Below are 22,283 nucleotides of genomic sequence, written 5' to 3'. Positions count from 1 at the left end.
GGACTGTGGATGCAGAGCTATCTGAAGCAGGTCATCCAGGACCTCTCAGAGCAGCTGCTGGTTACCTTGCCAGTTATCACACAGCTATGCCTTGTCTTTCCTGGGCATCTTCTGAACGTGGTGATAGTGCCAAGAAAACTTTACACGTCTGTTGTGGAGGAAGTTAAGCTTGAAGGCTCCTCTCTTGGGTTTGGAGGATCTCTGAATCTGACTTGGGGAAAACGGCGTTTAACTGGAAAGTCAGAAAGGTTGAGATGCAGAATCTTTGCTGTCCTTCCATTTCTGTAGAGTGAGAAGAATCATTTAAGGACCAGGACACATACCAGTCTCTCTAGAATAATAATAATTCCTGATTCCAAATTATCACACATGTGAATAGCTACTTTTACTTTAATCAGTAGAAAATGTGCTTTGTCAACTGTGAATGGTGCTGTAGTAAGAACTGATCTGGCTACAATACCTTTGTCATGTAGGGTGTGCATGGAGGAACAGCAGTCACTTCAGACATCAGGAAAAAAGACAATTGTATATCGAGTGCAGGATTTCCATGTAATTGTCTGGGGGAAAGTGCATGTGTGAGTTGGAGGGCTTTAAAAAAAGCAACAAAAGCTATTCCTGAGTAGAAAGACTATTGTCTTGTGACTCCATCTCCACCAAAGTGTTGCAGTATTATTCTCCACAGATGATAAATTTCTGAGCCAGTAAGTCACTCTTCATTTCTTTCAACTCTAGACCTCTGCAGATCTCTGCTGTTCATACTGCCAAACACTCTAGGACTCCATGCTGTAGGTCACATCAATCTGAGGCCAGTGGGGTTTTCTAGATGTGTAATTTAATCAGGAACTGGTTATTTCCCAGCCGTGTTCCTGCAGATGCTTTACATAGGCATTGAGAGTTCCTTTTGGACAGCTGAGAATTGAGAAATAGCAAGGGGTTTCTCCCATCAGAATAATGATGAGGGGAAAATGGATGAGAATTTCAGAGAAAGCATGAAAATGTTCTCTTGAACACAGTGGTCCAAATCCTGACCTGTGCTGAGCACATCCTAGGTTCACTCTGACTTTATGAGTGTTAGGAGCTAAACCAAAATGCGGAGCAGCTGTTGGATTGTAGCTTTGACAAACAATTACTGCTTAGATGTTTGTTCTTTTTAGAAATTACACCTGTTTCCCACGTTATTTGTTCTGCTGATTGGCTTCTCTGGATTGCTTTTGGTCTGGACAAGTGAAGTGCAAGCCTGCAAGGTGGGCCCAGTTGGACTTCCTGCAGGCCAGAGTGAATATTGGCTCATAGGGTAAATGGTGCTGCCACGTGTGGTGGGTCCACACCCTGTGCCAGGCAGGGAAAACCTGCCTGTGTCGAGTGCACCGAGGGCAAGAACTAATGGGTAGAGGATCAAAAAGTAACTAAGGAGAAACCCTCTTGAACCAGGGGTTCTTCCACAGTGGAAGAATAAATCCTGCTGCGTGGAAACGGGAGCTTCAGGGTTTGCTTCCTGCCGAGGCAGCTCTGGTGTGAGGTGCTCCTGGTTTGTGCTGGCATTTGTCTGCCAAGCCAAGGCTTGCAGCATCCTGTGGGTCAGGCAGGCCCTCACATCAAGCATCATGATAAAGAGGTTTGCATTTCTGAAGGCCTTGGGCTTTGGGCTAGAGAGGGCCTTTCCTGGGTTCCTTGGGAATACGTGCTGCATTCTGTCTTGGCTGGGGAGCAGCTCTGGTGCCACAGCTCTTGCTGCTCTTTGTCTCCTTTCTGCCCAGGGCTCCCTCTGCACATGAGGTACATTCTCTCAGCCCTGCCTTCAGCTGCTCAGGTTTGAGGTAGAGTTCCTAAGGTCATTTTATCCATCCCCTGGCACCCCTGCAGCATCAATGTTGATGCACTTATTTAATGATTTGCCTGCTGCTTCTGACAGATGGTTGTTTAGTCTCATGTGATGTGATGGAGCATCCCCAACTTTTCTTGACATCTTGCTCAGTTGCTTTGCTGTTCTTTTTTGCAGTTCATCCTGGGCATTGTTTACTTAGTTGAATTGGAGTTACTGTTTGTTTCTTCATCGGTGCTTTATCTTGTTGCTGTTTCTGTACGCTTCCCGTAACTTTTTTTCTCATAGTTGAAGACTGATTGCCCTGCGTGGGCTGGGCTGTGTTAGAATGAGGGGCTTGGGGAGGGGGGGATGGCACCTTCGAGGCCATTGATCCCATCTTTATAACTTTGCCCTTTTAGCTGGGAATAGATTATTTGCGTGGTGGCTCGAGATGCACAGACAGAATCCGAAGGACCAAACTTTACATAAACCATTTGTACTAAATGTTGGGAATGCAGGCAACATAAATCAACTACAGTATCTATTACAAATTTATCACTTGATCAGTATTATCTTGGATAGAAGGGGTCCAAACGCGTGGGGAGGTGCAGTGTGCCTCGGGAAGTTTAGCCCTCTTGTCAATTAATTATTCAGGACACACAGAGCCTGGCCCCTTCAATGTATAGTAATTCTTTCTAGCCAGCATCCAGGACTTTAACTTCAGTGGCAATAATAAATAGGAAAAGTCTCAGGTGAAGCCAGTATTTCAAAGTAATTAATCATCTTCCACTCATGGTCCCTCCGCCTCTCTCTTGGTTTCCTTTAACGAGGGAATTTCAGTAATAAATCTTTAATGATATGTGTTAAGAATCCTTCATTAATTCTCGTCTGCTTGTTTCTTTTTTGATGCTTTTATGTTGTATGCGGGGAAGCTAAAATGCATATGAAAGGGTAAAAAAAAAACCAAAACCAAGCCAAAAGCAGTGCTGGAAAAGCTGCTCGTTCGGCACAGTCTCCGAAAGGTGCTTTCCTGGAGAGCTGTGTGGCACGTCTGCTCCTTGGAGCTGGTGCTTGAGGCTTGTCAAGCGAGCGCTCCGGCGCGGTTGCAGAGCCGCAGCACAGGGAGAGGCAGAGAAGAGAAAAAGAAAAAAAAAAAAAAAAGGTGCTTTCTCCGCTCGTAAGCTGGGGGCGAGCGAGGACTAGTGGCGGGCTCGGGGATGCGGGGACGGATGCGGGGACGGATGCGGGGATGGATGCGGGGATGGATGCGGGCGCGGCAGCGGGACGCGAGCAGCCGTCACCGCCTGTTCGCCGTGGCAGGGCCAGACGGGCTGCGGCACGCTGCCCTGCCGCGGGCCCGGGGCTGACGGCTGTCCCGTCCCGTCCCGTCCCGTCCCGCCGCAGGCCAGCACAACGACGCCCGCATGAACCTGGCCATCGCGCTCACCGCGGCGCGCTACGGCGCGGCCACCGCCAACTACGCCGAGGTGCTGCGGCTGCTGAAGACGGCGGAGCCGCGGGGCGGGAGGGAGCGCGTCTGCGGGGTGCGCTGCCGGGACGTCCTCACAGGTGGGTGCCTGTCTGTCCCCCCCGTCCGTCCGTCTGTCTGTGCCCCCGCTCCCCGCCGCCCCGTCCCTAGGGAAGCCCGGGAGAGGAGGAGGAGGAGGGAGGGAGGAGCGCTGCTGTTGGTAAACAGCAATGAACCGGCAAAGGAGCCATCTTCCCGGAGCGCCGCGGCATCCCATTAGTGTCAGTCATCCTTAACTCCTGTCAGGTTTTTCACTCAAACCCCAGTGTTTTGGCAGGGCAGACTAAGCTTTACATCCCAGCCCTCTGTCAGGCAGAGATGATATTGTAAAGCGCTACGTGCTGTACAGTGATCATCCCCTTTACCGAGCCTGCGGGCTGAGCCGGGAGCCTCTTCTTGGAGAGGCGGATCCCGGCTGAACTTCTTTCTACCCAGCCTGCCACCCTTACAGATACGGCGGAATTTCGCTCCAGAACGTTTTCTGGCATTGCGGGAGAGCTGTGTTAATTTTTAAAAGCCATCCCAGCTCTGCTGTTCAGAGAAGCACGACACACTTTACTGGAGGTTAAGTTGATAGATAGATAGATAGGTAGACAGACAGACAGACAGACAGACAGATGGATGAATAATAGAGTGTCAGCGAGCAGGGAAACAAGTGGGGGGTGTGATTGACACTGTTTTCTCTCCCAGGGCAGGAATTTGATGTCAGAGCCAAATGTGTTATCAACGCTACGGGACCTTTCACAGACTCTGTGCGCAAAATGGATGATCAGGAGGTGCCAAACATCTGCCAGCCCAGCGCAGGCGTGCACATCGTCATGCCTGGCTACTACAGGTAACGACTGTTTGTAACCCCCCCTGCTGCCCTCTCTAATAAACAGGCTTGCCAGGGTGCACCTCTAGGTGTTCCAGCAGTGTGCAATGCACGGGCTGGTTTTCATTTGTTGTGTTTTCATTGTGTTTTTTTTTTAAAAGCGGGTTCTGGCAGCGTGCCTGTGAGAACAGTTCCCTGTATGCAGGAAGGGCTGAAGTCTTGTCGTTCTTAGCTAAAACTCACCAGGGCAGAGCTGCTGCTGAAGCAGAGGACATTCAGGCAGAACATCTACAACAGGCTTGTGAAAGGTGCCTTTTTTAAGTACTGAGTTAGAGTTGGGAGTGCTGACTGACTGTGCACCTCCCTCCAGAAAAGAAGAAGCATATGAAGCCATCAAGAGGGGAAAGCTCTTGTCCTGGTAAATTTCAAGCTCTCTATGCACCAACACTCCACCACTGCAGTCTGACACCATACAACTCCACTCACAGGGAGTATCAACATAGTACAAGGGCAACACAACCAGTAGTTCCAAGCAGCATGACAAGAGTCTGACAGCTGCCCACCCACCCGTGGTGGTTTTGGTGGCGAGGACTGGCCCCCTTCTGCTGACCTCCTTACACCAGAGCTTTCCAAGGCACTCTGCAGGCACTCTCTGCACACTCCTGCTTCTCTCCTTATTTGCTGCAGCTAAACCAAATCCCCTTCTGCCAAGTAAGCCTTGTCAGTTGAAGCTCAAATATTGCCTTTTGGTTTCAGAAGTCATTAGCATCCTAATGGAAATTCACATTTATAGACTTATCCCAATTCTGTTGATTGTGCCTTTATACTAACACCTTCCATAGCACCATTGTGCTCCTTTGTGAATGTAAATGTAGACTTCCAGTGCACAGCATGTTGCTTTAGCTGGAGCTATCCCAACAGGACATGACCACAGACTATAAAATAGAGGCATTTTTGGTCTGGTGTAAAATCACTCTTGCATTCTGTTTTTTTTCCTGGTATCTTTCCACATGAAAAATGAGAAAATGACCTGAAAGCTGCTGTAAAGCACCAGCCATGTGAAGACATGGAGAAATCCTAGTTTCCTCTTATGCCATGAGGGGCACATGTGATTGACTTCATGGCCCTACAGCAAAAACACGTCAAGTTTTAAAACTTGGAACCATTTTGTGAATTCAGAGTGGAAGATTGCTTGATATGCAGGAGAGCTCTAATTTATTTCTTGTATAACTGCCTAATAATCTTAATTGGAAGTGTAGATAAGTCTTGTTCTCCTAGCTCCCCTGTGTATGCCAGCAGGTGGGCATGTCATTTCGTGTAAAACAGTCCCTTCCCCACGTGCTGCCTCCACTGCACCACGGATGGGATGGGATGGGAGGGTGCTGCATTTCCTTCCAAGTTGCACAGCTCACGCCTAGGAATTGCCTGCTAAGAGGGAAGTACTCATGGTATTTAATCTGAGCTCCATCAAGTCCTTCTCCTGGTGCCAGGGAACAATGCTCAACAAGCAGGGATTGTCGTTCCCTTTGCCTGGTGGGAAACATGTTAGAGAATTTTGGACCAGACTCACAGAAATGAAAGTTTCATAACAGGTAGAGGTTTTTAGATGTAAACATAGTTGAGATTTTGTAAAACTAATGTTAACCTAATGCATTCATTTCCCATGGGTTTCTTACTCATTTATGTTCTTCATTAATAGTCCCAGTGTTCCTTCTCTCATTAATTCTATTTTTAGTATACACGTCTATTCGAGCAGCTGCAGTCTCTTCCACTCTCTATTGTTTCAGTACATTATTTGCTAAAATGAGAGAGGGTTTTTCCCCTCCCTTCTGACAAATTTCAGATGTTTTCTGTCTGTCTTGAATTTTCCTGTCTGCTCCATATTCCAGGTGAATGTGGTCTGTCAAACCTTAGTTCTACTCTGCTCTCTTACTGCATTTGTGGTGCTTTGGTCAAATGCCTCTGGAGTCCCAGAACTTCCAATATTTGGGTGCTAGAATGTTTGGTTGTGTTTTTTTTTTTATATATAGAAAACACCCTATTTAAAATTTGTTTTGGTGGATCTTCATTTATTTATCTCAGGTGGAACAAACATAGCAATAGGAGATTGAGAGTGAGCTTCCCAGGATAACTGGTTGTCATTAATTTAGTAAATTAATCGGGATGTGGACAACTGTTTCATCCTTTGTCATCATTTGCTGTGTAATCTAACTGAAAACACTTCAGTCCATGGGTGGTGTGGTGAAACTTCATTTTAAGTCCTTATTGGTTTCTCTTCCTGATTTTTAACAGGTTTTACAAAATCACATTAGACATTTTCTCAAAAGTATGAATTTTTTCCAAAGTTTGGTGAATATTCTGATACTGTATATTAAATCTCTAGTTTCCTTTGGCTCTAAATCAATAGCTTTTTCATTTTAAAAAGTAATCATTTGTCTGAAGTGATTTACCTTTCACAAATCTGTGTTGACTTCCCCTATTAAATTGTACTTCTGCAACTGTATGGTTAAGCTGTCTATAAATATCATCTAAAAAAATGTTCTAATATACATGCTCTATATGAAATTTTCAGCTTCTCTTCTAGCCTTTCACAGATATTGAAAACTTACCCTCAGTAATAAGTTTAGACTTCCTAAAAATGAAATACTCAGTGATTCAGCTTGTGGCTCTCTTAAGTAGGTAATTCATATCCAAGCAGGTCTTTGTCTACCTTCAGCTGACTGTGTGGGTAATTATTTGAGTCCATTGAATTATTCCCCTCTGATGCTCCTTATTGGCACCTAAATATATCCCTTCTGTCCTCCTCCCATGTACTTCCCATATCCTCCTCCTGTTAGCAGGAATAGGTGCAGAACCTGAGGGCTGCTAAACTGAAGGACTTGCAGGACCTGGGATGCCAGTCAGCCTCTTTCTTTTAAAGAAACATGAACAAAAAAGGGGCAGCTCAAACGTTTTCCTGGAAGAAAGCTGTTTGCTTTGAATTGTTTAGGAAACCTTCTGTTTTCTGAAATGGCAGCAGAGCTGCTGAGTAAGTGATAAGGATAACTGGGTTTGTACATGTGGATTTTTCATTTTTTTATATTACAAGAGGAAACATTTATATAAAATTTACAGTTCAGATGTGCTCGTGTTTATATTTTCAGTATTGCTGTTCTCTTGGGTTTTATACTTTTTCTTTCTGCTACTAACCCTTGTGCCCTCCCATGAGTGCAGACTGGAAAACTCAGTGAGAGTTCCTGCGTCTTTACTTTTTTCCTCTGTTTAGGGCACACATAATTGATCACTTGGGTTAAAAATATTTCATTTTTTCTTGTTGTATGTGTAGATGCATCAAAACAGAGATAGAGTTCTGTTCTTATTTCTCCATTTTCATGTGCACTCTGTTTCACCCTTCCCTTTATATGGTAGCATATAAATTATCGTCCAGTTCCTGATTAAAAGCAGTTGTTCATTCCATAATGAGTTTCAAGTAATTGCTGCTTTGAAATTTCCAAATGTTTGCATTTGAAATTCCAATGAGCAAGGTTTTCAGGAGTGAATGGGGCTGTGAGGTGCCATAGGCCTGATTTCCTCCCTTTAAGGCTGTGATCTACTAATTCACTTAGGAAATGCAATCCTAGTAGCATCTGGGCATCACGTTCAAGAACCTTCTTTCTCAGAACTTCTGGGACTACCTTGCAAAGGCAGGTCATGGCCACTTGTGAGATCTCCGGTATCTTGGGGTTTTTTCATAGTCATTTGACCTAAGAAGGAAGGTGATGCTCTGTTCCTTGACCTAGGGCACAAGAAGGTGTGCAAGACCAGAACCCCTGGTGATGCCTGACCTGTTTTACCCTTCTTCATTTCAGCCCTGGGAATATGGGGCTGCTTGACCCTGCCACCAGCGACGGCAGAGTGATTTTCTTCCTGCCATGGCAGAAGATGACGATTGCAGGAACCACAGACAGCCCCACTGATGTCACCTCCCACCCCATACCCACAGAGGAAGACATAAACTTCATTCTGAACGAAGTGCGCAGCTACCTGAGCGCTGATGTTGAAGGTAAAGCCTGTGCCAGCTCTGCTTTTCCCAGGGAGGCTGCTGGGGAGTCTGGCCTTTCAGTCTGGGTGAACACTGGCTGGCTGAAGGGGCTCTGTGACTCTGGTAACTGTGGTTCTTATGCTTCTGGGTGTTTTCAGAATCAGTGGGACTGAAGTCTCACCTTGAGCTGTGTTTCAGAGCTATAAAATGATGCTTTTCCAAGTATCTGCATGTGAAGTCTGAACATGCAGATACCAACCAGGTCCCACCTAAACAGTCCAAGTAGTGCAGGGTTATCACAGAATGAATCAGAGATATCCCTGCACTGCTTGGGCTCTTTAGATGGGACTTGGATGATATCTGGTTGGTATCTCCCTGGCACCAGCTGTCTAGCTGGGCAGCCACACAGGCTCTTTGGGTGGCAGGTGCAGGGTTTTGCAGAGCTGGGACAGCTTTGTCGTGCATCAGCCCAAGTGCATCAAATAATTCACCTGCTTTTCTTGAATGAAGGGTTGTTGTGACTTTTCCTGTGTTGCTTTTACTTCCATTTTTCTAGGCACTTTATTATTGGAATTCACTCTTCTTGAGATGGAAAATATGTGATAGTGTCAGTTGTCAGAGGGAGAGGAAGGTATAATGGGCATGCAGGGGAATGTATAGAAAAGACTTGGTGACAGTTGTTCCCTTCAGTAGCTGAGAACTAGTAGTAAGACACTGACCTGCCCTGTCTCAGTGCTGGTTTAAAGGAGAGAGGCTTCTTTCCTTCATGGTGAGGGTTTTTAAATTATTCTGTGGAAGCATTTGTACCTCTGTACCCCTGTTGTAGCAGCATTAAAATAAGTCTGGAGGAGCACTCTGCCAGGAACACTGCAGCATCCTTAGATTCCGGGAAACTTGCTGTCTGGAGCCTGGAAATGCTCACCTCCTGCTTTCTTGACATGGACACTTGATGTCTCTGTGTTGTGTAAAGTTCAGAAGAATTCTTTGGGAAAAGAACCTTTTGAGTTTCTTGAGCAGAAGTTGGTACCAGTAAGCATAGTGAGCCAGACAGGTAGCTGGTGGAGTTAAGACAGTGAATAAGCCAGAGGCTCTGCAAAGTGTTTCAGAAAAGCTCCTTATGAAGCGTTGAATTCTTTTGAATGAAACCTACCTGGGTGCACACTGTTTTTCACATATGCAATTAGCAGTGTTTATAGATTGCTTGTTATTGAATTAACAACTGTGCTGGCCATATCAACTCACTGCAGACCTGCCTTTTTGCTGCCAGAGACAGTGCCAGGGTTATCAACTTACACAGGCTTGGATGTGTTCCAACTATTTAATTATAGTGTCACGCATGCTGCTTTTTCTAGTTTCATTAGTTTATAAACGTAATATGGTATCTTATTTCTGTGATTAACACTTCATTTTGGCAGTTTAAACATGCTGGCAGAGCACCATTGATTTCTGAAATCTGTTTTGTGTTCTTTGGGGATATTTTTACACCCCGTTACTGATTTTCAATTATCATTTATTTTAAAGTTGTGTTAAAAAAAAACAACAAACAACAAACATTGCAAGGACTTCAGCATAAAGCAAGTGGGTCAATTTTTCTATTGCAAATTTAATAAGCAACAAAATTAATTTCATTAAGTTTGTGATTGGACCCATGTTTTATATATTTTAAAAATGGCTGTTGGAGGGTGGGGTGTTTTCCTGCAAGGTGCAAGCTTTGGGAATGTGCTACATTAAATGTGCTCCTTGTGCACGTGTGTGACTGCACTTCTGATAGAGGCTGTGGGTGAAGATCACTTGTTGAGAGGAAACCTTGGGGAAGTAACCTACAAGCTGGATAAAAAGCTTGGAAGTTCTAAAATCAAATCTTATGCTCATGTGGAGCAAACTTAATTTGTGTTTCTAAAATGTCATGTAAGGACTGTCCTGTCAGCACCAGCAGACAAGGAGAAGACTTGGTGCTTGGAGGGGTGTGTTTTGATAGAGTTTGTTTTCTGGGCTTGGGGCTTTTTTGAGCTGTTCAGTGAGTTTGACTGTTGAGTGTTTCTTGGTTGATCAGTTCCTGGGATATTCCTGTTCTGTTGGATTTGTAACTGGTGTGAAAAACAAGCTTCTCTGACTTTGGGGCTAGAGGATATTATTGCCATCAGGGCAGTGCTGTTGGCAGCTCTGCAGCCCAGCTGATCCCAGTGCTGGGGAGACTCTTCTCCGAGCTGCTCAGCTGACAAGCGCTGTGTGCTGCAGTCCTTTTTTCACAGCCAGGCTCTGCTCGAGGGCAATAGGAAATAAATCCCCAGCAGTTCCTGGCTGGCTTGGGCTGATCTTTGGTTCTGGACAGTGAGAAGAGGAGACGTGCTGGCAGCATGGAGTGGCATCCGTCCTCTGGTCACAGACCCCAACTCCAAGGACACGCAGTCGATATCCCGGAACCACGTTGTTAGCATCAGCGACAGTGGCCTGGTCACGATAGCAGGTAATGGGAGGTCTCTTCAATCCCAGCCTTGCTGTGCTTCCCTGGTGTATTTTATTCAAGACATTTCCTGTTACAGGACTGATCCTTCACGTTCCCACAACCAGATAATGATCTGACAGGCGTAGTGTGACTGGCTTGTCAGAGCAAGTCTAGCAAAAGTAATGAGATGTATCAAACACGAGTGGGATGTACCACCTGGGTGCTGCCCTTGCTTTCCCCACCTAAAGTGCACGTGTGGTTACAGGTGGGAAGTGGACAACCTACCGTGCCATGGCGCAGGATGCCATTGATGCAGCTATCCAGGCACATGGTCTGAAGGCAGGTTCCAGTAAGACCATTGGGCTGCAGCTAGAAGGGGCTGAGAACTGGAGTCCCACTCTCTACATTAGGTTGGTCCAAGACTATGGACTTGAAAGTGAGGTGAGTCCTGCTTTCTGCTGGTGCTCTGATGTTTCTGTGTTGGGGGATTTTGTTTTCCCACTGAGTCTAATACCAGCATCACTTGTATGAAGGTTTGTTGAGCCTGGTGAGAGCTTATTATCTGGCTGGAGCTGGGATAGTTTTAACAAAAATAATTGTTCTTCTGCTCTTCCCTTTTCCCTTCCTCATAATCTTGACTGTTTCCTGCTTTAAAATGTTACAGCATGCTAGTCTCTGTCTTCCTTTGAGCCCCAGAAAATCTGTCCTTCAGATGGGATCCCAGTGCAGCAGGAGAGTTGGAGTGGTCAGGCACAACTACCAGGACATACCCCTGGTGGTGTCACTGCTGATCTCACCTGTTCACAGCCCAAGGAGTTTTCTCCCACACAATCAAGCACCCTCTCCAGCCTGTTTGTTACTGGTGATGAGAGAATGGACAAGAAAGATGTGGGTACATCTGCTGTGCTCTCAAAAGCATACTGACTTTGTTTTCACCTCACAGGTGGCTCAGCATCTAGCTTCAACGTACGGGGACAAGGCTTTTGAGGTGGCCAAAATAGCCCAAGTGACAGGGAGGAGATGGCCTGTTGTTGGGAAACGTCTCGTGTCTGAATTTCCCTATATTGAGGCTGAGGTATGTGGAGGAACTGTGTCATGTTCTTGGGATAAGCAGGTTCCAGAGCAGGTCTCTCTTGCCCTGTAAAACATCTCCATAACCTTTTCCTTTGGTCAAGTCCAGATATTTCCCCTCCCCCCCCCTCTGTTCTTGTTTTTTCACCTTCCCTGGAGCACACTTTATTTTTATGTTTATATACACACATATTAACATATTTATATATCATTAAATAATTATAATTACGCAGTGTGGTTTTATGAATAAAAAGCAGATGCCTTTGATCCCAGATGCACTTGACGTAACACGCTCCAGGGAAAAGGGAGATTCTCAAACCCTTTCTTGGATGGGGTAGGAGCTAGCTACGAGGAAGTTCCTTCTGCCTGGCCAGCCCAGCAGTGGGGTTTGTGATGCTGAGCCCCCCTCCTGCCCATGCCTGCTGCTTCCCCCTCTCCTGTCCCCCTCCCCTCCGTGCCCAGGTGGTCTATGCCGTGAAGGAATACGCCCGCACCGCCGTGGATGTGATCTCCCGCCGCACGCGCCTGGCCTTCCTGAACGTGCAGGCTGCAGAGGAGGCCCTGCCACGCATCGTGGACATCATGGGGAAGCAACTTGGCTGGAGCGAGCAGAAAAAGAAGGTACAGAGGGCCTTTTTCCTCTGAAGCGGGTTTGTTTTCCTTAGGGAGTTCCCCATGTTAATGGTCCAAATTAGTTGAATAGAAAACTTCCCGAGATGCTCTCTTCCTGAAAGAGCAATTCACTGGGCACACTTCATGATAAAGACTTTATCAAAATAGCAGTGAGATGAGTTGCTCTTGGCCAGGGGGTGGAGGGGAAAGTGAAGATCTGTATGCTGTTCTTCCTCACCTTTAAAAATGAAAGCAGGCCTGGCATTACTATCCAATTCCTGTTCAGATAGTTTGTTTTTCAAGAGCTCGGCTGCAGAAAAGGAGGATCTTGTAGTCTGTGTCACTCCTGTTTGTCTGCTGTGTCTTTCAAAAGTGATGATACTGAGTTTGCAGGGTTCTCTGGCCTGAATTAATGTTTACAGTCACTGTTCTCTTCCTTTGGCCCCCGTGGATCTGTGCTCAGACGTAGAACATGGGGCTCACCTCTCTTTACGGGTGGTGTTGAGAACAGCCAGTCTCTGGACGTTGCATTAGTATTCTGGAAAAAGCTCCCTGGAACTGGGAGACCTGCTGGGAGCCCAGTGTCTCCCCACTGGGATGCATAAAGAAAGGGATGCCAGCATGTCCCAGTTGTGAGTTGTGTTACTTGTGTGCTTGTATGCTGAGCAGCCTCCAAGGCAGAGGTGTGTGGCTGGAGCTGGAGGGGTCTCACCCCTACCCCATGAGATTTGATCTTGTAATAATTAGCTTTGTTAAACAAAGCTGGATCAATTCCTCCATAACAATAGGTTAGAAAATGGGAGGCTTGCAGCCAAGAACTTGCAGCCAGCACGATGTTAGGGTTGCATGGACAGCCTTGGCTCCAGCTGGCCCTAGCTGGGGAGTTAGGCACCAGTCTCCCCACAGCCTGCAGGAGGGAAAGTGGACAAGTACTGCAGTACCTGCAGGGCTCACAGAGCTCTCTGTGAGCTGGCATTCTCTGAATGTCCAGTGGGGTTTCTTCTGGAAAACTCCCTTCCTTCCAAATGAGGCTAAACCCCCCCAAGATATTGAGCATCTCCTCTGTATCCTGGGCCCTTTTGAAGTACTGCATTGTACAGCAATCCTGCTCATGCTGTATTTCAGCTTGACAGACATGGCAATTCAGTGCCTGTCCAGAAGAGCATTCTTCAGTTTAGATCTTCTAGTAAGACCATTAAATAAGTCTTTGTTGATTTGGGGCTTTAAGGCTAATTTGTGTGCTTATACTGAAGTATGTGAGAGCAGTCTGGTGTGCTGCACTCAGGCTCCAAACACACCTGCACAAACAAGTCTTTGCTGGATGATGTGGCTTATGTGCACGTGCCCTGGAATCTCTTGCTGCTGCTGCAGCAGTTGCCTGGCCTGCTTGCTCTTGTTCAGCTGCAGTGTGGACTTCTAGGGCTGGTGCCCTGGGGGCAGCTGCTTGGACCACTCTTAGCGCCATGCTTGGTGCAGCCCGAGCTGTAGGAAGACCTTTGTTCAACCCTGCTTCATGGATGGCAGGTGTTTATCCCCTATCCCAAACCATCTAGAAAGCTAGTTCAAAACATGAAAGACCTGCTTGGTGTTGAGCCTCCTGATTTGCTGGGTGTTGTTTTTTTCTGATTTTAGACAGCTAGATAAAACTTTGCTCTAAGATACCAGTTGTGAGTTAAAAGGCACTTGTCAGCCTGACCTGTAAGTCCTGTTCTTCATGAGATCAGTAGATGCACCATGTGTGACTGAAGGCATGGTGTGGTCCTGAAAGTGTTCACACAGTACTTAAAAGGCTTTACTAGACTTGATACCTCTTTTCAAGACTAAAAAGTGCCTAAGCTTAGCTTATAAATACTTTTCAGCTACCATCTGCTCAATTTTTTGACATCGGATAAATTCTAGTTATGTAGAAGAAGCTAATAAATACTGCACTAAAAATGATGAACTTGCTGTTCCTCAGATGTTTCTCTCTTTTTGTTGTAGGAAGAACTTGAAACTGCTAGAAAATTTCTCTATTATGAAATGGGCTACAAAGTAAAATCAGATCAATTAACAGACAGCTCTGAAATCAGCCTAGGGCCCTCAGATATTGAAAGGTAAGTAAAGTAAGAGAGTTCCCTGCCCTGCTAGGAATTCACACCTGTCATTCTTCTGAGTGCAGTTTCTCCCACTGATAATCCTTATCTTGCAGGTACAAGAAGAGATTCTGCATGTTTGACAAGGACAAGAAAGGGTTCATTACTATCCTGGACGTGCAGCGTGTCTTGGAGGTAACGTTTCCTTCTGCTCTTCTGCTTGCCTTTTTCAGCCTCTTATCTGAATTTCAGAGTGTGGCATAAACAGTGCTGAGCACCCCAGCTGACAAACCTCTGTGCTTTTCTCCTTTGTCTAGAGCATCAGTATGCAGATTGCTGAGAACACACTTCATGATATTCTCAGTGAAGTGGATCTGAACAAAAACGGGCAGGTTGAGCTCAATGAGTTTTTGCAGGTGGGTGTTGCAGTGTTGCAAGAGAGGCTGTAACTTCAACAGCAAAGGTCTTTGTTTTCTGTCCCTCTTGACTGAAGGGCTGGGCTGGAGTCTAGGTGAGTGTGCAGAAATACGTGCAGGAACAGTGAGACCCAAAGAGCAGATTCAGTTTACAAAATATACCACAATGCAGACCTGAATTTAGCTTTTTAATACAGAAATGTTGTTTAAATAAGTTCAGAATGGTACAGTGTCCACTGGAAGGTGCATGGCATGGTTATTATGCACACTGGTATCTGTCTGGGTCTGTCAAGTGATTAGTAATTTCTAAACCATTCTTAGTAATTTCAAGACTGAGCTGGGGGCCAAAGCACACCCAGTGCAGCCCTTTTCACTCCTGGATTGGCTAACCACAGCTCAGTCTGCGTGAAGGACACCCTGCTGGCAACCCACACATCTGCTTTTTGCAGGGCTTTACGAGAAAATTGAGGGTGCTGCTGAAAAGGTGGTTTGCCCAGCTCCTCTGGCATCTGCAGTTTGCCAGCTTTGTTTCTGCAGGGTCTTTCTTGGGGTGGGGGTGTTTTGAGTGACTGCCAGGTCTCCCTGCCTGCTGGCAGTGATGAATGCTGAACATGAGATAAATTAATGCTGGGGATTTTGGTCAATGTCAGCCCTTTTCTCCACTGTGTCAAGTTAAACAAACAAGATCAAGGCAAAGGAAATGGTAATTGTCTCTCTCGAGATGAGCTGTAGATAAGAGCAGCATTGTTGAATCTAAATGCAGAAAATTTTCACAGGTTGTGTCCAGCATTAGAAAAAAGGACCTTTTATTTGCCTAAAATGCAGCAATTTAGCTGGGTAACCAAAGTGCACTTGGGGGAAGGGGAAAAACACACCCCAAACAAACTGTGTATGGGGAAACAAACAGTACCTTGGGGAGTTCATGCTGATGTGTTCCAATGTAAGAGCAAATCACAGCTCTTCTGGCTGCTGAAAAGGGTCTCCCTCCTGCATCCCTTTGCACCTGGAAACTTGTAACTAATGGGGGAAACCCCATATCTACTGTAAGGGCTGTGGTGTTAACCTGTGATTGGGTTGGTTTGGCTACATTGTGGTCAGGAAGCTGAAACAACTCGTGATTATGTCTTCTCTGGATTTTTTGGTAGCTCTCTGGGGTTTTTGCTTTACTTTGCTGAAAGGTCTCCTGGGTGGGTTGCCTGCCCTAAGTCACAGTACCTGAGAAAAACAGAAGTCAAGTCAGCAGTTCGTCCCGTCACAGTTACTTCTGTAAAACTGTGTGACTGTGGCTCCTGGCTTCTCCTTCACAGGTCACAATGCAATCTGAACACTGAGCCCCAGCCATGGGATGATCCCTGGGGCCTGGGCACCTCCTGCAGCCCCCAAGAGCAGCCCCTGGGAGCTGCTGCCCAGCCCAGAGTGAAGGGGGGAGTGTAGTGATAAAACGAACAGGAGGTTGCCGTGGAAGGAACAAAATACATTAGGTGTTTAATTTTTTTAATGGATCTGTTAAGCCAGCTCCCAGTACTTCCGTGTTTGCTTTCTGAAAACTTTCAAGTAATTGCGTTTTCCCTCAGAATGCTTGTGGAAAGCCATGTGCAAATATTTGTGGACATTTGTATTAGAATATGGGAACACGTTGTACCGGGGCGGCTGTGGAGCAGAGCAAGGCCCTGTGGTTCATCTGGCCGACTGCATGCTGCCAGTGCACCTCAAACACTGCTCTGGTGAGGAGGGGGCCCTGCAGACCCCGATGTCTGCAGGTGCCTCACAAAGAGGCAGCAGGTTGTGGGGAGCAGTGGTTGATACCAGCTGGTTGTCCCACAGGCAGTTCAGACAGTCCTCGGGTGTACACGGAGCCATCTTGCAGCAGGGACCTTCTGCAGCCTCGTGCTGCTGTCCCTTGTGCTGGAGAAAGGGGAGGGCGACGTCAGGAACTAGTTTTGGTGCCTAAGGGCACAAAAACCAGCCCCGTGTTACATCAGGAGGAAGGTTATTTCCCAACAGCAGGTTTCCTTTGGGGTGCTGACAGACGCGTGCGCCGGGAGCCCTTGTTCCGTGGCAGAGCCAGAGGGTGGTTTCTGTGGCTGCTTCCCCAGAGAGCGTGTGGCCTGTTGGGTGAGGCAGACACGAGGCTGGGCTCCAGGGTGTCTGCAGGCCAGGGGCTGCTGGCTGGAGACACTGCTCTTTGCTGCTGCTCCTCTCCCTCCCAGCCCCAGCAGCTGCCCTGCCTCCAGCCTGCACGGGGCCATCAACAGACCCTCGAACACAGGCAGGTTTTTCCAGCCTCAGCTGGGTCTGGGAAGCACAGAGTTCCTTTCTGCCCCTTCCCCTCCCCAGCTTTGACAGGGTTGATGCCACATTTGCGTAGGTCCAGCTGCTGATGTAATTGATAGATTTCCTGGGGAAGTGAAGAACTCTGAAGGATTCTCAGCACTCAGTGGGAGTAAGAAATTGCATTCTGCAAGTGCCCGTTGCGTTCCATAGGAGGCTTTGACAAGCTGACTGCATGTAATTTCAAGCCTAATGCTCACTTTATCCATGGGATAAAAAAGAATTAACTAATATCTTAGCACTAGTGTGTGATCGTTAAGGTAGAGCTGAGCCCAGTTCTAAGGACTTAAAGGCAAATTAGTTTTAAAAGTCCATAAAGGAATTTGGATTTGAAGGAATTGTGGAAGTCAAGTACCCTGTCTCTACAAAGAAGGGCATCTGGTGGAAAAAGGGTATGGTGGGGGGGGGGTCAGTGGTAGGTCAGGGATGGGGTGGTTCTATTAGTGACATCTTTCAGATATTAAAAAGAAAAAAAATAAAAGCACCTGTGAAATAGATAATAGGTGGGTTCTCCTGAACCCTGAGTTGTCACTGGAGAAACCCTGGTGTTGTTGGTTGCCTGCCCTGTTCCTTCCAAATGGACTGTACTTCTGCCCTTCCTGCCACCCATGCCTGGCCAAAACCTTGGTTGGCATTTCTGGACAATGTAAACAAGCTTTGAGGCGTGAGTCTTTGCTTTATCTGGAAGAAGCCAGTTCTGTACATGCACTGATGATTTCCCCCAGGAGCCAGTACCAAGCGTTACCTCCACCACGTCCCTGGGAAGGCTGTCATTGTCCCTGGGGGTGGCCAGGGGCAGAACAGCCAGCTGTGTCTGTACATCCTTGGTGGAGAGGAGCTGCCAGCACCCAGCTGTGCCCGTGACTGTGGAGAGAGGACTGTTGTGGTGGCCGTGGCCATGGAGGGCTGCCGTGGTGGCCGTGCAGGACTGCTGGGGTGGTTGCTGAGGGACCGGTGGCGGTCGCCCTGCGGTCAGCACCACCGCCAGTCCCTGGGCAGCCACCCCAGCCACCTCCACGGGCTGTGCCTTCTGCTGTTGGTCTTTGTCTTGCAGGTGGGTTAATGCCACTCTTCCCCTTGCAGCTGATGAGTGCCATCCACAAGGGGTACATCTCGGGAAGCCGGCTGGCTGTGCTCATGAAGACTGCCGAGGAGAACCTGCGCCAGAGGGGGGTGATCCCGGTGGACCGGAGCGGTGGTGGGCTGTGAGGTCAAACCCAACAGCCACAGCTGGCCCGTGGTGGGGCTGCCTCTCTGCTGAAGACATTCCAGTGCTCCTGAGTGTCCTGGCTTGTTCAACATGACTGGTATCTGTCTGTCGATGTAGCTCTTCAAAAATAATACATTGGTGCATTTGTTCCCGTTACGAATGTTTTTTCCATACAATTTCTACTCCCATATGTGGCCTTTGGACTGGGTGTTCTTTAGACATAGTTTATTAACAAGAGTTCAGGAATACACTCCAGAAAGATTTAGGTGCACACGTGCACATACTGCCTTGCTCACTAACTTCTATGTATCACCTTTGAAGAAATCGATGCTCAGAGAGTGAATCCTGCCTTTAAATGCATCACGTTGAGTCTTGCAAATATGTACTGAGGCCTCAACAGCTGCTGCTCTGTCCTCTTCCACAAAGAGCAAGAGGGGGAAAGCTGATGTGCTGGGTTGGAGATGGTATCACAAGAGGAGCAAAACTGACACTTCCCAAGGTGATGGTGAGGGAGCAGAGCTGTCCTGAGCCTTCCTTCTGTAGGAGGTTGGGTTTGCTCTTTCACCTGCAGCTATTGCACTGTTACCAGTACTTGGCCAGACAAAAATCTGAGTAGTGTGAAGCTGGAAAGCTGCGAGGCATCTTGATTAATCACCCGAGCTAATAATGTAGGTAAAAGCTAGGAGACAGCTTTCCTTTCCCCTGTATTCATAAAAATAAGCCTCCTTTAATAAATAGCAGTGTCTAGCAGGTGGTGTTTGCTGCTGCAGAGTGTTTCATACTGTTTCCAGCTTTGGACAAACACTGTAGAATATGGCGGGTTTTGATACCATAGCAGTCTTAATTGTTCATTTAAAATGCTCAGACACAAAGTGAGAAAATGAGACTGGGTTTCTGTGTCACTGACTTTCCTGTGAAAGGGCTACTGTTCAGCAGATAAATGAAAAAAAAAAAAAGAATAAAAACAGGACCACTCACTTGAGCTGTTTCCAACAGTGTTGTACCTGGCTCTTTGCCTTTCTGCTCTTAGATTGACTGGGGTCAAGATTTCTGCCTGATGGAGAACAAGGAAGGGAAAAGCACCAGAATGATTTGTTGATGGATCTGTCCTTCTGCTCTCAAAGTTCACAAATCCCAGGTGACAACCCAAAACAAGCATCAGTTCCAAGGTGTCAGCATTTTGCCCTGTGCAAAATGTGGTTGGTTTTAATGGGTGTCACCCCTTTCATTTGTGGGAGGTACCAGTGCAGGAATGACCAGCAAAAGAGTACTGGGGTATTTTAAGAGACAGGAGGAGAAGATCAACAAAGTGGAGCTGCTGGGGAGCGCTGGCACCTCGGGCAGCAGGTGCAGGTGATGTGTTTGGCTGGAGAGGCAGAGTCCTTGGGGGAAAAAAAAAAAAGAATGGGGTGTTTCAGAATAGTAGAGACAACAAATGAAAAAAGGGCAAGCCTCATTTAAGGCTCAGTAAGTGGTTGTGTTCCTGTCAGTCCAAACAGCTGGTGAAACCAGGAGGGAAGGAGATGGTCTCGGGTAAAAAGCCTTCCAGACAGGTTTTGCATGTTGGATTGTGGGGTTTGGCACAGGCTGGTACCAGAGTGCAGACCCTGCTGAGGGGTTGTGGCTGCTTTGTCTCCAGCCCTGTCCTCCTGGGGGGCAGTCTGTGTGGGGGAGGAGTTAGCCTGTTTGACAAAGTCAGAATTTTTTTAATGAACAAAGGGGTTTGTTTCTGTGGTCCTGTGAACTTTTCTTTTTTTTGAAGTATGTTCAGGTAAAATATGTGGTGTTTGACACAGCTTTGTATTTTCAAAACCCTTTTCAAATCAGAACATAGTAACAGTTTACAGTTACTTCAGAATTGGAGGGAAATTAATGTACAACACCCAGGTTATTTTGGTTTAGTGAGCAAGAAGGGGTTGAGGATTCTACTATTAACAATAATAGAAAAAAGTAAAAGTAATTAAACCTTTTCCAGGCCACACAAAAATAAATATTGTAAATATTTAACATCTTTTCTACGGTTTAAAGAAAATTTCTCCTCCGTTCCTCTATAAATGGCACTGTTAAGAATTGATAATACCAGTTTACCTGCAAAGGCAGGATTTTCTGCTTGGTACCCAAAGTCTCCTCTTTGTTCTGTTGTTTCAGTAATTCTGCATACAGAATGTGACTCTGGGATTTTCTGGGCTCTGTGTGTGTGTGTCCCGATAGGAATTTGCTTGGCATCTCAGGCACTTCCCTGCCATGCTTCCCTGCTCCTTTGTGTGGCACAGCCCGGCCCTTGTGCCAGGAGCCCACTGCATGTGTTGCTCTACTGACAGCAGCTAAGCCTAGGCACGGAAAAGCCCTACAAGTATTTATTTATCACCTACCATTTCTTTTCAGGAATGTTGCTTTTGTTGTTCCTTTTATTTATTTTTTTTTCCCGGTGAATGTAGAAAGAGTTGTCAAACATCAGTGTCTTGCACCGTGCTGATCTGAGGGGGAAGAACATGTGATTCTTGTCTTCTTTTTGTCTCGTTTTGTTGTTGTTTGGTTGTGGGGGTTTTTTTAAGGTAGGAGCTGGATTTTTTGGGTGGGGGGGTTTATTTTGTGTTTGAAATAAACTGCACGCCTCGGGGGGAGGGAGGGGGGGTTTGTATCTGTGCATGGATGTACCCACACATGTACCCCTGCCCCTGGGACACTTGGGTGTTCCCTTAGTTGCTGTTCTGGGCTGAACTGTGAAGTGCTCTGTTTCAGGCTGGGTTGTCATTTTTATAACTGTCTTGGTGTTTTACTGCCATTATTTATTCCTTTTGATATGCAGGATGAGCCGCATGCATTTATAGAGCAATAAGAGGATGTATTTAATGTGCCTTGTTTTTAACTGAGTAAGAACTGGGAGCATGAATCAATAAAACTGATGCAAAATGGTCCCTTCCCGGGCAGTTTGTGGCGGCGGCTTCAGGAACAACTTCCAATTTGCCTTGAAAAAGTTTGTTGTTAGAGGAACTGCTCAGTAAACATCACCTGCTTTTGGTCCACGCTTTTCCCATCTGAGCTCAGAACTTGGCACTTCATAGTTGGAAAAACAAGTGAAAATTGGGAGTTAGCAGAGCAGTTGGCATCCCCGATGGCAGGCAGGGGAAGGCACCAGCACTGCCACTGGGAGACCACTGGAGATGCCAGTCCCGAGGGCTCCTCTGCACTCTGCTTAATTTTATCCTAACCGAAGTAAATAGAAACGAATGGACGAGGTGTCATGATCCACACTCATCATTTTACATGTCAGGTTAGTCCCGGGTTGCCACGTGTTGATAAATGTCCTGGCAGAAAAAACGCGATTTGTTTTCATTGTCTGTAGAGCAGCAGAGCTGGTCTCAGCTTTAACGCCGTTTTTATCATCTCCATATTATTTTATAGGGCTTCATTTACACTTGTAATAGGGATGTTCCACAACTGGGATGTCACTGTGCTGGATGCAGGGGCTGTGGATGTGCAGCCAGGAGAGCTCCCCTCTGCATGTGCCCTGCAGAAGTATCCAGGGTAACTGGTACCTCCCGAGTGTCATTACAAGTGTTAGGAATTCTTTCTGATCCGTGGCATGTCACTAACGTGTCAGAAAACGTTTGCTACCATTGTCTTCATCCCGAATATTCCCCAGCTGTAAAATTGCCCTGGGGTCAGGCTGCAGGATCTGCCACTTGGCGCAGAGCTGCCATGAGTTGGGGGTTTTTCTGGAGCAGCGTTTTGGGGCTGGCTTCCCTTGCCGTGCACCGTTTCTCCTCTGTTCAGAAATGCGGATGTGCTGCAGGCTCTGCTCCCTGGCACGCCGTGCCAGCGATCCCACTCGGAATGTCGGAGCCACAGGATAGTGCCGCGCTGCTGCCTGGGCTGGGGGTTCCCGGGCCGACTGCATCTGCTGAGGGGACAGACCGAGCCCCGGGAGGGTGAATCTTCGCTGCCGAGTGCGTGT

The 22,283-nt window shown here is 46.9% G+C and overlaps 1 protein-coding gene across 6 annotated transcripts in view; it reads left to right on the top strand.

The window, feature by feature from the left end:
• The window catches only part of GPD2 (glycerol-3-phosphate dehydrogenase 2), a 55,407-nt gene extending 34,166 nt beyond the window's left edge, over window positions 1–21,241 (top strand). For 4 of the 6 annotated variants that reach the window (XM_051623523.1, XM_051623521.1, XM_051623522.1 and 1 more), the window contains 11 exons: window positions 3,209–3,373; window positions 4,023–4,167; window positions 7,995–8,188; window positions 10,500–10,634; window positions 10,879–11,054; window positions 11,557–11,688; window positions 12,147–12,305; window positions 14,277–14,389; window positions 14,485–14,563; window positions 14,686–14,784; window positions 18,199–21,241. In XM_051623523.1, coding sequence (XP_051479483.1) covers window positions 3,209–3,373; window positions 4,023–4,167; window positions 7,995–8,188; window positions 10,500–10,634; window positions 10,879–11,054; window positions 11,557–11,688; window positions 12,147–12,305; window positions 14,277–14,389; window positions 14,485–14,563; window positions 14,686–14,784; window positions 18,199–18,324 — 1,523 coding nt within the window. In that variant the 3' untranslated portion in view covers window positions 18,325–21,241. The remainder of the gene's footprint in view (window positions 1–3,208; window positions 3,374–4,022; window positions 4,168–7,994; window positions 8,189–10,499; window positions 10,635–10,878; window positions 11,055–11,556; window positions 11,689–12,146; window positions 12,306–14,276; window positions 14,390–14,484; window positions 14,564–14,685; window positions 14,785–18,198) is intronic. The other 2 variants (XR_007889899.1, XM_051623524.1) reach the window with 2 other exon arrangements.
• Window positions 21,242–22,283: the final 1,042 nt, after the last annotated feature.

The sequence above is a fragment of the Apus apus genome, chromosome 6 (assembly GCF_020740795.1).
Source record: "Apus apus isolate bApuApu2 chromosome 6, bApuApu2.pri.cur, whole genome shotgun sequence".
In the NCBI taxonomy this organism is placed as follows: Eukaryota; Metazoa; Chordata; class Aves; order Apodiformes; family Apodidae; genus Apus; species Apus apus.
The sequence above is the reverse complement of the archived record's forward strand: the minus strand, read 5'-3'. Positions and strand labels throughout refer to the sequence as shown.